At 42.3% G+C, this 15,827-nt stretch overlaps 1 protein-coding gene across 6 annotated transcripts in view; it reads right to left on the bottom strand.

Moving 5' to 3' along the window:
* ppp4r4 (protein phosphatase 4, regulatory subunit 4) overlaps positions 1-15,827 on the bottom strand; it is a 176,567-nt gene that overhangs the window by 70,129 nt on the left and 90,611 nt on the right. For 5 of the 6 annotated variants that reach the window (XM_086002770.1, XM_086002768.1, XM_086002769.1 and 2 more), the window contains 4 exons: positions 13,060-13,167; positions 11,838-11,959; positions 7,305-7,427; positions 2,541-2,710 (listed from right to left, as the gene is read on the bottom strand). In XM_086002770.1, the coding sequence (XP_085858896.1) occupies positions 2,541-2,710; positions 7,305-7,427; positions 11,838-11,959; positions 13,060-13,167 (523 nt within the window). The remainder of the gene's footprint in view (positions 1-2,540; positions 2,711-7,304; positions 7,428-11,837; positions 11,960-13,059; positions 13,168-15,827) is intronic. The other variant, XM_086002766.1, reaches the window with a different exon arrangement.

The raw sequence follows: 15,827 nt of genomic DNA on the forward strand, positions 1-15,827 counted from the left end.
ACATCACAAATAGATTAGCTGGCCATTATCACACTGCTGTGTGTGGAAGCTTGCTGTGCGCAAATTAGCTGCCGAGTTTCCTATATTATAACTGTGACTACACTTCAAAAAGTACTTCTTTGGATGTAAAGCGCTTTAGGCTGTCCGGTGGTCGTGAAAGGCGCTATATAAATGCAAGTTTGTCTTTTTTCTTTCAGCCGACTCAGGCTCACACTGGAATTACCTTCCTTATCCCGTTTGCCAATCTACCTTCCTCTCCTCCTTGAAGATCCTCATAATCCACCTCTTCAGCCTTCCTAATATCTCCTCCTTTGGTTTGGCATCCATTTCTGCCTAATTACCCCTTTGTGAAGCATTTTAGCACATTTTTCATTTTAAAAGCGCTATATAAATGCAAGTTGTTGTTGCACACAGGGAGTCGCGACCAAACACAGTCTCCGTGTGAAGTGGGATTAAAAGAGGCGTAATTGGCTCAGGATGCATTTAAGTAATTCAGCCTCCATTTTGAAGTCACATATCCTGTCCTTATTTTTATGTAATATTTGATAGTATTTTTTGTACATATTTTATGTCTTGCACATGTCCTGTCTATAAAACCTTAATTCCTATCAACTTTTCCCATTTATTAATTCTAATAATGTCCACATTTAGAATGAAAACTGCCTATATAAATTGTACCCAAACCTCCCTTAGTTTTGCATCTCGCAGCTCCTTCGCTTGTACTGCAGAGAAACTCCTATACTGTAACTCTACTTTGTTGCTTCACAAATTGCCCTCAGTTTTGCTACTTAGCTATAAATAATACAAAATCAAAGCATTTTTTTAAAAAATGACAAAGCATGACTTTAAAATGAGGATTAAATTACATCTTCACGCCTTGGTCCAATTATCCCCTGATCTCTAACCCCACTTCAGCTAACAACTACAATTGGTCTCAACTCCAAACATGCAAGGCCAGGGGAGATCAACTAGTTTACTATATTAAAAGTCTGCATGCACTTCCTATCACATTTTCAATTATGAATTCCAATATCCACACTTATAATTAGAAATGCTAATTTCCATTATAAATGTGGACTTAGGAATTCATAGTGGAAAAGTTGCGAGGAAGTGCACACAGATATAAGAAAATGGTTGGTGTGTCACTGCATTCCATTTCAAAATACATTGAAAACTCCTTTTTAGCATGTCCACATTTACCTGCAGTACTTTTATGCTTGAAGGTGATGCTATAATAGGGCTACATAACGTCAACTAGTTCTGTAACATTCGATCAAAAAACAATTGCTGCTTCTGCATTTTGGCACTGGGAGTCGCCCTGCATTTCCATATCAAATCCATTGTTGGCTGCACAGCATTAAGTTGCTGATTTTTCTACATTGAGTTAATTGTGCCGGAGTACTTTAACTTATTGGAGAGATTTAATAATGTTTGGGCTGAGTCATAGCCCCTCTGTACAATGTAGCTTGGCATTAAAATTATTCAAACTCTGGCCTCCTTCCCCCACCCGTTAACTGAGTTTGTCAGGGCCTCTCTCTACCTCCTCTCACCTGCTGACTAAATTACGTGGGCCGTGGCCACAATCTCATCGTCCGCCCCCCTGCCAGACTTTGAGAAATTACCAGTCCATTCTGAACCTGAACTGCTCCATGCCCTCATCATGCTGCAGCCTAGTGCAGATGGCTGGCTACAGTCATGATCTAGTTTCCCTCATCCCTCCCCTATAAAAAACACTATTTAAAATAGGAAGGGAATAATTTTAGAAAGGTTAGAAATAAATGTTGAATCAATACTCACCATAAAATGTATTTCTAATCTTCCTAAACTAGTTGTCCTCCCTCTGCCCCTTCCCCTCCTCCCCTCCTCCTGCACCCAGTTCTCTCACTACCCCTCTTGCCTCTTCCATCCCTTCACCCACATCCCTTTCTCTCCTCCACTCCCTTTTCCTAAGGGGGAGGCAGGAAACAAGTAAGATTACAAAAGCAAAATACTGCAGATGCTGGAAATCTGAAATAAAAGCAGAAAGTGCTGGAAATACTCAGGTGGTCAGGCAGCATCTGTGGAGAAAGAAACAGAGTTAACGTTTCAGGTCGATGAAAGGTCAACAGCCTGAAATGTTAACTGTTTTTATAACAAGAAAGAGTAGATGGGAAGGGTTCTAAGGTCACATTTTCCCCATAAACTCCACCTGAAATGCAGCCTCCAAACGTTGGTGGATGCTTTCCCTGCCATGCCATGCTAGCCACCACCTCCGAGTCAAAAGGGAAGAAGAAAAAGAGACAGAAGATGAGGACAAGGAAAGAATAAAAAAAAGAATTTGGGTAGAAAAAGGAGAGATGAGATGAGAAAAAGACAGAAGAGGAGGAGAAACAGCAACACAGACAGTGGAGACAGGTCAGGGAGACCACATTCCCCAAGTATAAATGCAGATAGTTCTAGCACTGAAGTATTTATTACACTGCCTGTACAGTGACAGGCCGAATAGTGCAGCATAAAACAAATCCACAGGTTAAAGTTGTCATTTTACAATCAGTACTTACTGGCAAGTTGTAGGCACAATTCTGTCTGACACACACATATTTTGCATCCACATCTGCTGCGTAGAACTGATTCATGTGCTCGCTTTGACCATTTTCATGTTGTAGGCCTAATGTACTAAATTTCTTGTAGAAATCCAAAAACCACAAATGTTGTTCATCAGTTAAATTCCCTAAATAGGAAAGAAGATCATGATTGAATATAGCGTGTCTTACCATTTTGTGATAGAGGCAGCTAATGGGATCTCCAAACCTGGTCCTAATCTGTCCAGATCTGATTTAGCCTTCCTCCATAACACTATGTCCTATTATTCCAATGCTTTCCCATGACTGTCACTCTATATTCCCCTCCCTACACACACTAACCCAATTTTCTATTTCCACATTCTCATTCTGTCACACATTTCCCCCCTCTCCCAAATGCATATGTTTATGTTTTTTCTCAACACTTTAACACACATCACCTCATGCTTTCCCAAATCAATCTCTCCCTCTTCCCCATCCTCTAGGCAACTTCTGTTCCCACAATCTCTCCCTATTTCACACATACACTTCCTCCTAGTTTCTCTCTGTCACAAAGTATACAAGAGTAGAGTTCATGGGTATCAAGTATATTCATTCGCCACTTGCATATAGGATATCACTATCTCTGGCCAACCTATCCCAACTCCACCTAATCCCCTCCCCACACTGCATGACAGATTCAGGCCTTTTCAGATGCTCCATCTACTCTCTTGTCCATGTGAAGCCCTTCCCCAATTGCTCCAGTTCCTCTGATGGGGAACAAGGAAATGGCAAAGCAATTGAACAAACACTTTGGTTCTGTCTTCACAGAAGAGGCCACAAATAACTTTCCAGAAATGCTAGGGAACCAAGGGTCTAGTGAAAAGGTGGAATTAAAGGAAATTAGCATTAGCAAAGAGAGTCCTGGAGAAATTAATGGGACTGAAAGCCGATAAATCCCCAGGGCCTGATAATCTGCATCCCAGAGTACTAAAAAAGGTAGCCATGGAAATAGTGGATGCATTGGCTGTCATCTTCCAAAATTCTATAGATTATGGAACAGTTCCTGCAGATTGGAGGGTGGCAAATGTAACCCCACTATTTTAAAAAGGAGAGAGAAAACAGGGAACTACAGACCGGTTAGCCTAACATCAGTACAGGTAGACTATCCTTTATCCGAAAACCTCGGGACCAGCCGAGTTTCGGTTTTCGGAGAATTTCGGATTTCGGAAGGTGGGTCGGCGGGGGGGGGGGGGGGGTCGGCGGTTGTCGGGGCCGGCGGGGTCAGCGGGGGGGGGGGGGTCGGCGGTTCGCGGGGGGGTCGGCGCCGGCGGGGTGGGGGGGCGGGGTCCGCGGGGGGGGTCGGCGGTTGTCGGGGCCGGCGGGGTCGGTCGGCGGTTGTCGGTGCCGGCGGGGTCCGCGGGGGGGGGGGTCGTGCGCACGACTTACGCTGACGCTCAGCGTAAGTCGATCGGGGTCGGCGGGGGTCGGGTCGGCGGGGGGTCGTGCGCACGACTTACCCTTTATCCGAACTTCCGAAACCGGAACCCTCTAAAAACCGAAGGTTTTTTCGTTCAGCGTAAGTCGTATGCAGTATAATGTGTATAAATGTGAAGTTATCCACTTAAGTAGGAAAAACAGAAAGGGAGTGTGTTATTTAAATGGTGATAGATTGGGAAATGTTGATGTACAGAGGGACCTGGGTGTCCTTGTACACCAGTCACTGAAAGCAAACATGCAGGTGCAGCAAGCAGTTAGGAAGGCAAATGGTATGTTGGCCTTCATTGCAAGAGGATTTGAGTACAGGAGCAAGGATGTCTTACTACAGTTATACAGGGCCTTGGTGAGACCACACCTGGAGTACTGTGCGCAGTTTTGGCCTCCTTACCTAAGAAAGGATATGCTTGCCATAGAGGGAGTGCAGCGAAGGTTCACCAGACTGATTCCTGGGATGGCAGGACTGTCATATGAGGAGAGATTGGGTCGACTAGGCCTGTATTCACTAGAGTTCAGAAGAATGAGAGGGGATCTCATTGAAACGTATAAAATTCTGACAGGGCTAGACAGGCTGGATGCAGGGAGAATGTTTCCCCTGGCTGGGGGGGGCCTAGAACGAGGGGTCACAGTCTCAGGATACGGGGTATGACATTTAGGACTGAGATGAGGAGAAATTTCTTCACTCAGAGGGTGGTGAACCTGTGGAATTCTCTACCACAGAAGGCTGTGGAGGCCAAGTCACTGAATATATTTAAGGAGATAGATAGATTTCTCGACACAAAAGGCATCAAGGGGTATGGGGAGTGAGCGGGAATATGGTACTGAGATAGAGGATCAGCCATGATCATATTGAATGGCGGAGCAGGCTCAAAGCGCCGAATGGCCTACTCCTGCTCCTATTTTTCTATGTTTCTATGATCCGCTCACATGAAGCATTATTGCGGAGGGCCTATCCTGGTATCCTTGGTGCAAATTAATATGGTGCATTTCCTTCACTGGCACAGAAGGTCACCCTCCTGCAAATGTGAAGGCACTAGATAGTAGATATTTAAATAGAGAAGAGGTCCAAACAGAATCTGTTTTGATTGAGATGAGGCGGATTGGTACTATCATTGGAAGTATATTATGGACCACCGAAAAATGGGATAAAAATCAAGCATGAAGTTCGTAGACCAATTAGAGAGGCATGTATGAACAATATTTGAATTATCCAAAAATAGACGTGGATACTGATTTCCAGTAAGAAAAGGAGATTTTTTTCAGTCAATATGTTGGTATTCCAACAGGAAGGAAACATTACTTGACATAATTCTGGGTAATGAAGTGGAGCAAGTAAGTGACTTAAAAGTGGAAAACATTTGGGAAGTAATGACCGCAATATAAATAGGTTAAATGCAAGAATAGAAGAAAAGAAAGTCGAGCACTTTACTCCAAGAATGCAAATTATAATGGGATAAAAAGTGATATTAAATGGAAGGAAAATTAATTAGCAGATGCAGACATCAGAAAAGGGTTAAAATCAAGTATGTACTAATAAGGAAAAGACGGAGTGATTTGAAGGCTGAATTCCCATGCATGAATAGGGAAATTAGATCAAATTTGAAATTAAAAATAGAAGCACTTGGTACTTACAGGGAGGTAATGAAATACCTAGGATAAATACAAAAAATATAGGAAAGCTACGAAAAGGGAGATTAGAAAGGCTAAGATGGCGATTCAAAAGGCTAAAAGGGAGCAAGACAGAAAATTAGCAAAAAACAAAGGGTCAATAAAAAAGCTTTTTATAGTAAGAGGATAGCCACGGTAGAGGTAGGGCAGAGTTGAAGGAGGCAAGCTTGTAGTGGAGATCGGGAATAAGTACTTGTCTTGGTTTTCACAGAGGAGGTGGATATTGGGATTGTAAAACCATCAGAGGTGTAGAACAATCAGCAGAGGATAATTTATTTTAAATAGCCAAATGGTACAAAACTAATTATTCAAACTTAGGGTCAATCAAATCACTCAACCCTGATGGTTTAAACCCGAGCAAATCTAAGGAAGAATCAGTTGCGGTTCCAACTATAATTTATGAAAATTGTGCTGAAGTTGGCAAATACAACTCCCTCGTTAAAAAAGACCAAGTTAAGCCAGGATATTAAAGGCAAGTTAGTCTGGCATTAGCTTTGATAAACTACTAGAGTCCAACACAGGATGACATTACTAAGCACTTGGAGAATCATAGGAACAGTAGAGCAGGAGCAGCCCATTCGAGCCTGTTCCGCCATTCAATCAGATCATGGTTGATCTGTACCTCAACTCCATTTAACCACCTTTGTTCCACATCCCTTGATACCCTTACCTAACAAAAATCTAGCTCAGTTGTGAAACTTTCAATTGACCCAGCATCCACAGCTTTTTTGGGGGGTGGGGTGGAGAATTCCACATTTCCAGTACCCTTTTGGTGAAAATGTGCTTCCTGATTTCACTCCTGAATGACCTAGCTCGAATTTTAAAATTATGCCCTTTTGTTCTGGATTCTCCCACCAGAGGAAATAGTTTCTTTGTATCTACCCCCTATTGAATCCCTTAATAATTTTAAATATCTTGATTAGATTACCCCTCAACCTTCTAAACTCAAAGGAATACAAACTGAGTTTATGCAGCATGTCCTCATACCTTAATCCTTTAAGCTATTTTGGAGTCCGAGTACACAAATCTTTTAAAGCAATAGCAGGTACAAAAAACAATCTGAAAGGCAAATGGAATGTTGGCCTTAATCTCAAGGGCGCTGGATTACAAAGGGGAGCAAGTTATGCTTCAGTTGTAGAGAGCCTTGGTCAGACCCCATTTGGAGTACTGCGTTCAGTTTTGGGCACTGCATCTCAGGAAGAATATATTGGCCTTGGAGGGGGTGCAACGCAGATTCGCCAGAATGATACCAGGGCTTAGTGAGTTAAATTATGAGAACAGGTTGCATAAACTTGGCTATTTTCCCATGTACCCCTTTCCAAGGCCAATATATCTTTCCTGAAGTTGTTGCACAGGAACATAGGAATGTACAATACTGGAAAACGTGTTGTAGTTCCTTCACAGTTAGAATATGTGTGAACAAGGACAACAGGAAACAATCAAGCAAGTCATTAAAAATTATGAAGTAGCATTGATATTCAAAGACAGATAGGGAGAAATGCAGAGAGGAGAATACAAAAGCCCTCCATTTAGCTATAATGTTTTAAAAGTAATGTTAGAGCTAAAAATTAAGAAATGAAAAAAAAGTATTAAATTTACCTGAGAGACCATGACAGAGCTTTCCCAGTTGGTGTGACAATGGTGCAAGGATAGTCTCATCTGCTTTGAATGATTTCTCACAGAACATCATCACCAAGGGAAATATAATGAGAGTACGGTCATCTGACAAGATAATCACAGAATAATGTATTACTGAGATAACAAAAGAACAAATGGAAAATGAAAAACGGGTAATCCTATACAAAAACTGCATCAACCTCAAAAAAAATAATTGATTATATAGATGTTAAATGGGAAATTAATGCTTTAAACCTTCAAATGGAATTGTTTTGCTAGCGAGTGTTAGTGATGTACTTTTAATTTAAAAAGTCAATTATTCTATTTTATGACGCTGTCAAAGTATCACCATTGCTTAGACATTACATAATGCCATCCCTTTTTTGATTACTCCTCTCTGAAATGCTTTGAGGTGTTTTTTAAAAGGTGCTATATAAATGCAAGTTGTGGTTGATAAAATATTGGAAGGCATCAATGCTCTGTGGTGCACACTGATAGAACATAAGTTTCTGCATGAGACCCCATTCGTCACTTTTGCAATTATGGGTATATGCCACGAAGGGTTGATACAGAAAAAGGTCAAAAGTAGTCCATTTTAATTGTGTTTATGTTATCCACAATTCATGCTAATTCAAATATCAAACTTATATCAGGGAATCTGTGTCCAAATATCTCCTGACTCGGAGGTCAATATTAGATAGAAGTGGGGTCAATTAAGTTTATTTATCTTCAGTCCTGTAAATACAAGTACAATCTGAAACGCAGCACTATCTAGCACTAATTTTAGTTCATGCTGATGTTTCTAACTGACCTTGCTAATGGATATAGTACTTTTGCATTCTTTGAATGTGCTTATCCTTCATAAAATTTAGATTTTCTCCACTTTGTCTCAGTAGTTCTATAGTCTCAGAGATCATGTCAAAGTTGTATGATCTTCCCTACTCCAAATTGCTTAAAAGTCTATTGACGTTCCATTCACAATGACGTAGAACCCAGAATGGCTACTAAATTAACTATTGTTGTAGTTGTCAGGCTCCAATCAAACAAGTGTTGCAAACAGAACTAGAATGTCCAACAACGAATTGCTGTAAAGTGATTCAATCACCATAAATTCAGCATTGGAATTTTGTGTTGTATGCCTTTGAAGTGAAATATTTTCTGAATGTCAAGCATGTACCCACCACTGAAGGTAAAGACCTTCACTTCCTCTGAAAGTTAACTCATTCTTCACTTCTGTTGCTATCAAGAGCTGAACCATCTGCAGAAGGTCCCAAGAGGAAGCATCATTTAACTGTCATTCTAGGGCAATGGGCCTGACTTGTGAGGAAGAGCTAGAAGTCAATAGATGTCTAGCTCGAATAGATCCAAGATTTGGATATTAAGGAGTGCAGCCAATATTGCTTTGCTTATCTGAGGAATCTTCAGGACCCAAAAGCACAAAGGGAACATCTAATGCATCATTCCCTTCCTGATGAATAAAAAATTGAAGACCATTTTCAGGCTTATATCCTGCAACATGGTCAGCAAAGACGACAATAAAGAATTATGTTCTGTTTGTTGATGGTTGTTAAAAATCACAGGAATGTTGCAATTCTAAGGATGAATTAACGAGCTGAAAATTGTATTCTAAAAAACTAGGGAAACATTTTCATTTAGGACTGGAGTTGAATACTTGAACTCTATGAGAGGGGTGATTCATCATCAAAGTATGGGGCAATAAAGAGATTGTTAAATTGACCATGGTTAGGGCTGTTGCCGACTTGACCCAATATACATTCGAATCAAGGGGACGGTATGGAAGATGAAAGATGTGTTAAGAGTTTCAGAATCGAAGGAAGCAGAAAGAGGTTGTCCTATTAATGGCTAACTCTCTGTATAGTACTTGGAATTTTGGTGCGTTGGTCTTATGTTTATGCTAAAACATCTGATGCTGAGGATTGTGAATATTTTGGAATAAACTATGCCAGTTAAATTTACTGCCAGCCTGAACTTGGCCTTCTCAGATGCTTAAAAAAACAAAATCTAAGGATCAAAAAATTCTGTTGGTTTAAACTTAAAAATGTCAAATACAAGCTTTAGGCTTACTACAGGAAACTTTCTGGTATCCGGCACGGATGGGACCGACGTGTTGCCGGTTCATCAACAATTCCGGATAACCGAACGCTGTAGTAAAAGATACGGAGCTCAGAGCTCCGTATAAAGCAACAAACCCTGTACAGCTTCAAAACAATCGGCACAAGTTGCAAGTGTCTCTGTAGCTTAGCAACAGCTTCAGCTACACCCTTGCACAGCAACAGATGGAGTAAAAAAAGTAATAAAAGTTATCTGAACCGACTCCTGAATTTTGCCAGTGGATAGAGCGTTCCGGTTATTTAGGGGCCGGTTAATCGAAAGTTTCCTGTAGTCTCATGATCTGCTCTTTGACTTCATATAGTAGTGAAATGACGACTTTCAAATGATTGCGCAAACGGGGAAAAATTCGGTTGTTAGCGCCTCTGGGGGCGCTAATGGGGTGCTAGGAACTTAGCGCCCGAGCGCAGCGATTTTAGCGCCGCTCGCAAAATTGACCAGTCATTTTGCGGCAGCGCTAAACACTACTGCCACAATCTCCTGCGCCCGCACATAGTGACGTCAGTCAAGCGTGCAACGTCCCAGTAGCGCCCCGGACCGGATATTGAGTCGCGTCCCCTGCCTTAGCGCCTGCCGCTAGGAACGACAGGTAGAGGGGAACTTTTCAAGTCAGGAAGGGGCTGGGGGGAGCACTATTTAAAGGCGGGCACTTCCTGCCTTTTCTTGTCCGCAAAAGTTTTGGTTTTAACGCTGTCCTAAGGAGTTTTGGCCCTCAGTACCTCTTTTGAGGTTCCTAAGCGCCGAGCTCTTTCCCTGGGCCTATCTATTAGTGCTTCCAACACAATTGCTTTAGAGGTCTCTCCAGGCTGAGATTCAAGAATGCAATGAGCAGGGTGTGGCTGGCCAGCAAGATGGCCCCTCCCCTTTAAGAACTGGACAACACCAGTGTGTCTGGATTCCATTGGCGTCGCCTGAGCTTCGGCAATGCTCTGAGGTAGAGCCTCGCTCCCAGACGTTTGCGCCTTAAGAGAGGTGTGTAGCGCCTGATTTAGCGCTCAAATCATCTTCAGGGGCGATAGAGGCGAATTTTGCAGTCAGAGGCGATAATTAGCACCGGGCGCTAAAGTTTGCGCCCGGCCAATATTAGCGCCCCGAAATGGGCACTACCAAATTTTTCCCCCAAAGACCATTAGAGATTGAACAAAAGCAATGATCCCTTTGAACGCAGGATGTTTTTTATATTTAACAATATGAGGATTTTTTTCTTCCTACTACCTGATAGTTTTTGGTTCTGAATCACCTGGACTGAAGCAAGCATATTCTCCATTTGGAAAAGTACATGAGTTCCTGCATGCAAATTTTTCTGGGTTGAAAGCTCTTTTGAGATACTAAATGACCCAAATTAAACAAATGTCTCTAAACTCCGAGTTGGTCAAGACCATATTAATTCTGAGATCCCAAACCAACCAAGAATTCTGAGGCTCACTATACTAAACAAGCACACAAGTGAGTTATCTCCCTTGCCCAGTCACTCCCTTTCATCGTCAACTCAGACCCCTGCAAGTACTTTTCCCCCTATTTACCTGGCCCAGTGTGTGAGCCTACTGCACTCTTTCGCTCACACACATTTCTTTGACTGAATCAGAATCCATTAGGACATTGAGTCCACTCATTAGGCGGCAAACATGTTGGGAACCAAATGAATGAATATTTGTTTGCACTGTAGATAAAACTTGGGCATCACAATATAAAAGGCAAAATAAGTTATTAAAAAAACAAAATACTGCGGATGCTGGAAATCTGAAATAAAAACAGAAAATGCTGGATATACTCAGTAGGTCAGGCCACATCTGTGGAGAGAGAAACAGAGTTAACGTTTCAGGTTGATGACCTTTTGTCAGATGACCCTGAAACACTAACTCTGTTTCTCTCTCCACAGATGCTGCCTGACCTGCTGAGTATTTCCAGCATTTTCTATAAAATAAGTTGGTAGTTCATTATAAAGCGGAGCATTTTTAATCATGAGTTTCAGGTCTGACCAGGATTCTGACTGCAATTTGTTTTGGCAATTTGTCTACTTTGTCAGTTATCTTGGGAAAGTGTAATTTCAATGGTTTCTTTAGTTACACGTGTATTGGTGATTTTAGTAAGTATAAAATTGTGCAAGTGGAGTATTGGTGGACCTCATAACATTTAGTTGAATATTTTTCAACAGAAAAATTCTCAAAATCTTATAATCAAATAAGATAATAAAGCAATTCCATAAAATTGTATCCAATGAGCAGTCTCATAAGGCTGTATTGAAATAATTTGGCATAATTTGAAATTTCACTTGATATCTGTCAATACATAAGATTAGGTCAAAATGTTCCTTCTATTACTACCAAAATCCAAGATTTGGAATTCACTTCAAACACACCAGTCATTGCCTCTACATTAACTTACCACTGTCAAACATCACAAGCAGATTAACAATGGTGTCAAATGCAGCAATGCGCACACTGCTCCCTTCATCCCGAGCCAACTCCACTAATTCAGGAAGTATTGCACTTTTTGTCTGCTCAACCCTGTATAATGAAAATCAAAACAATTTGTATGAAAAGGTCAAAGAAAAGGCCCATTGATGTAGAATGCCCTACCTTTCCTGCACATTCTATTAATAGTCTTCTGTCAATTCCTATCAAAGTAACATAATCATAGTAATTATCTGGAGGTTAATCATTTTAAATAGGGAAGTCAGGGTTGAATAAAACCTAAAGCATGAGCCCCAGAAAGTTTATAGAGTATCAAGCATGGATGACAACCAAATCTTACTCTAAATCCAAAACGCCCAGAAAATTAGTCCCACTTTTTAGGAAGGGGTATGCAAATGTATATTTGTGATGTCTGTATCTAATTGTGAGTTGTCTAAGATTACAGAATAGTTTCACCTATTCCAAGAAGCCCCTGTAAGAATCAGAATTTCAAAATGTTCCTGTTTCCTTAAGTTTGTACCCTTCAAAGCCAAATTTAAACCAGAAGTCAAAATTAATCCAAATCACCCATAACTTTACATTTGAATATATCAAGATTAGATTATTGTAATTCCAGCAATATAGGAATATACTACATTGTAGCTGAAGAATTAATTTAATTATAATTTAGTCTATACATTGTATGGATTTATAAAAATGGCATTAGCACTGTAAAATAAACCCATAAAAATAAATGGTCAAAATTAGTAGGCTGTTATTTTATATATGAAAATGCAACACCCAAACATAATTCATGATTTATACCTAAATGTTAAAGAAACTATACATTTTTAAAAAGTACACTACACAACTTTAATTTTTTTTACATTATGTAATCTGAAGAAAAGGGTGTCTACTTTAATTGCAATAGTGCACACAGCAAAATTCATCTTGAGCTGTTCTACTTTGTGAAGATACTCAACAGCCCTGCTTTATAGAGCTGTAAGGCTATGTTCAAGAATATCTCCTTCTTCTGATATTTTCCTTCATGTAACCTGGCATAGAGTTGTCTAGTCTGAACAATTATTTGCTTAGTTAAGATCCTTCTTGCTCAAATAATTGCAGTATTTATGCCTTTATCTAGTGTATAGCATTGTTATTTCATTTAAACATAGATTTATACACACGTTTGAAATGTAAGTTACTATATTTACCCAATTCCTTGTGCTATGTATTCCAGCTGACGACACATACAGGAGCGAACTTCATATTCTACATCCTGGCAAAGTGATTTCACTAGAGGCAGAATATCTCGTTTTATTCTGCAGAGACAATACAGCTCTTTATTTACTTTTTTTGCCTATTTCTTAATATATTTAAAATAAACACATAACTGCAGTGTGCTACTGCCTTACAACACATTAAGGAATTGAGAAAACATTGGAAAATAGGTGATTGGAACGGGAGCAACTTATCAATATTATCCCAATCCCAACATATTCCAATGTGGTAACCTGTAGTGGGTGTTGTGCGGGGTGCGATGTGTGAGGGGGCGGGGTGCGATGTGCGAGGGGGCGGGGTGCGAGGGGGCGGGGTGCGATGTGCGAGGGGGCGGGGTGCGATGCGCGAGGGGGCGGGGTGCGATGCGCGAGGGGGCGGGGTGCGATGCGCGAGGGGGCGGGGTGCGATGCGCGAGGGGGCGGGGTGCGATGCGCGAGGGGGCGGGGTGCGATGCGCGAGGGGGCGGGGTGCGATGCGCGAGGGGGCGGGGTGCGATGCGCGAGGGGGCGGGGTGCGATGCGCGAGGGGGCGGGGTGCGATGCGCGAGGGGGCGGGGTGCGATGCGCGAGGGGGCGGGGTGCGATGCGCGAGGGGGCGGGGTGCGATGCGCGAGGGGGCGGGGTGCGATGCGCGAGGGGGCGGGCTGCGATGCGCGAGGGGGCGGGCTGCGATGCGCGAGGGGGCGGGCTGCGATGCGCGAGGGGGCGGGCTGCGATGCGCGAGGGGGCGGGCTGCGATGCGCGAGGGGGCGGGCTGCGATGCGCGAGGGGGCGGGCTGCGATGCGCGAGGGGGCGGGCTGCGATGCGCGAGGGGGCGGGCTGCGATGCGCGAGGGGGCGGGCTGCGATGCGCGAGGGGGCGGGCTGCGATGCGCGAGGGGGCGGGCTGCGATGCGCGAGGGGGCGGGCTGCGATGCGCGAGGGGGCGGGCTGCGATGCGCGAGGGGGCGGGCTGCGATGCGCGAGGGGGCGGGCTGCGATGCGCGAGGGGGCGGGCTGCGATGTGCGTGCGTGTTTTTGTCTGCTGGCTAAGCTGTCTTAACAGACAACAACAGATGCTGAGTCCTGTGATCAATTCACTTGATTTAACAACCAGCAGTTTACAAACAGTGATATTGGGGTTTATCTTACTGTGGAGGAAACACAGTCTTTAGTCAGTGGAATGGATCACACCAGGGCTACAAGGATACACATGATTTGAGAACAGAAAAGACTATGACAGTCCATATAAATCATACTCGCCAACATTTTATAACAAAAAATTGTATTTACAGAGTGCCTTTAACATAGAACACTTTAGAAAAGTAGAAAAAAAATAAGTAAAAGGAATAAATGAATGGGCGTCGAGCCATGGTGGGAGAGTTAAGAGTTGGCCAAAAGCTTGGCTAAAAAGATGGAATTTGAGGTGGAGAGGTTTACGGAGGGTACTTCACTAATTAAGACCAAGGTGGCTTAAAGTTCTGCCACCAATGGTTAGGCAAAGGGAGGGGGAGAGTACAAAGATCAAAGTTGGAGGACCAAAGGCTGGGGATGAAATATAAGGGTGGAGGAGATTGCAAAGATGGGTTGGGCGAGCCTGTGGAGTCTTTAAATGCAAGGTTTTGGGGGACAGGGAACCAACGTAGGTCAGCAAGAATTGGAGAGGGTGGTGTTATCTGGAGTGGCGGATGAGAGCCCAGCAAAGATGACCTTGGAGAATTCTAAGTATGATAAAAATGTGAATAAGGATTTCAGCAACAGTGGGGCTGACAGTGTTGTGGAGGTGCAGGTAAGCTGTCTTGGTGATGAATAGAATTTGAAAGGTGTGAAGCTCAGCTCTGGATTGAAAAGGATACCATTTTTTGGAAGGCTTGAGCGAGTGGCTAGGATGGGGGGATGGAGTCAGTAGCAAGGATGCAGAGTCTATGACAGGGCCTGAAAACAATGGTTTAGATCTTTCTGATGTGCAGGGAGAGGAAATTTTGACTCATCCACAATTTGATGTTGAACAGGCAGTCTGACAACACAGGGGTGTTCAGAGGGAATGGTGAAGGAGAACTGGGTGTCATCAGCATACATATTTTATACAGCAACAGTTCTTGGTCTCAAACTTGCAACCATGTAGTAGTGAAGCAAGCACCACCACCTCTGCATGTTGTGCAGACAGCCTGATTGCTATTTAAAAAAAAATGAAATTCCCATCTTTATAATTTCATGTTACTTAATTTTATAAACAGATATAAGTAAAACTCTCTGTTTGCTGAAAGATTTTTTTTCCAGAAACGATTTTAAACCAAACTTTACTTTAGAATGTATAGTCTGCAGCAAGACATGCTGAACAAAATAACCAATAACATTTCTTCACAAAAATAGAAATCATACAGGCTATAAACAGAATACCAAGTGAGATTTCCGAACATTCTTGAAATCCACCAAAAATGTATAGAAAATAATTAGAGATTATATGATTAAAAATGTCAAAACTGCAAAATATAGTATAATGAATAACTGCAATATAAAACAAACTAAAGCAAAAGTGGCATATATCTATATAGCCCAGAGAAAAGAAAAAATCTTGACTTAGTCGAAAAAAGATGACTGCAATCCTCAAAGGTTCAGTGCAATGATCCATGTTCGAGAAGTAATGAGTGTGCCGACCCGACATGGCAGTTTGCTCATTAAAATGCTTCAGATAAAGCTTCTGCCGTTTAACTGTCATCTGA

Source organism: Somniosus microcephalus, chromosome 12 (genome assembly GCF_052327205.1).
Source record: "Somniosus microcephalus isolate GS21.2 chromosome 12, FLI_Smic_1.0, whole genome shotgun sequence".
Taxonomy (NCBI): Eukaryota; Metazoa; Chordata; class Chondrichthyes; order Squaliformes; family Somniosidae; genus Somniosus; species Somniosus microcephalus.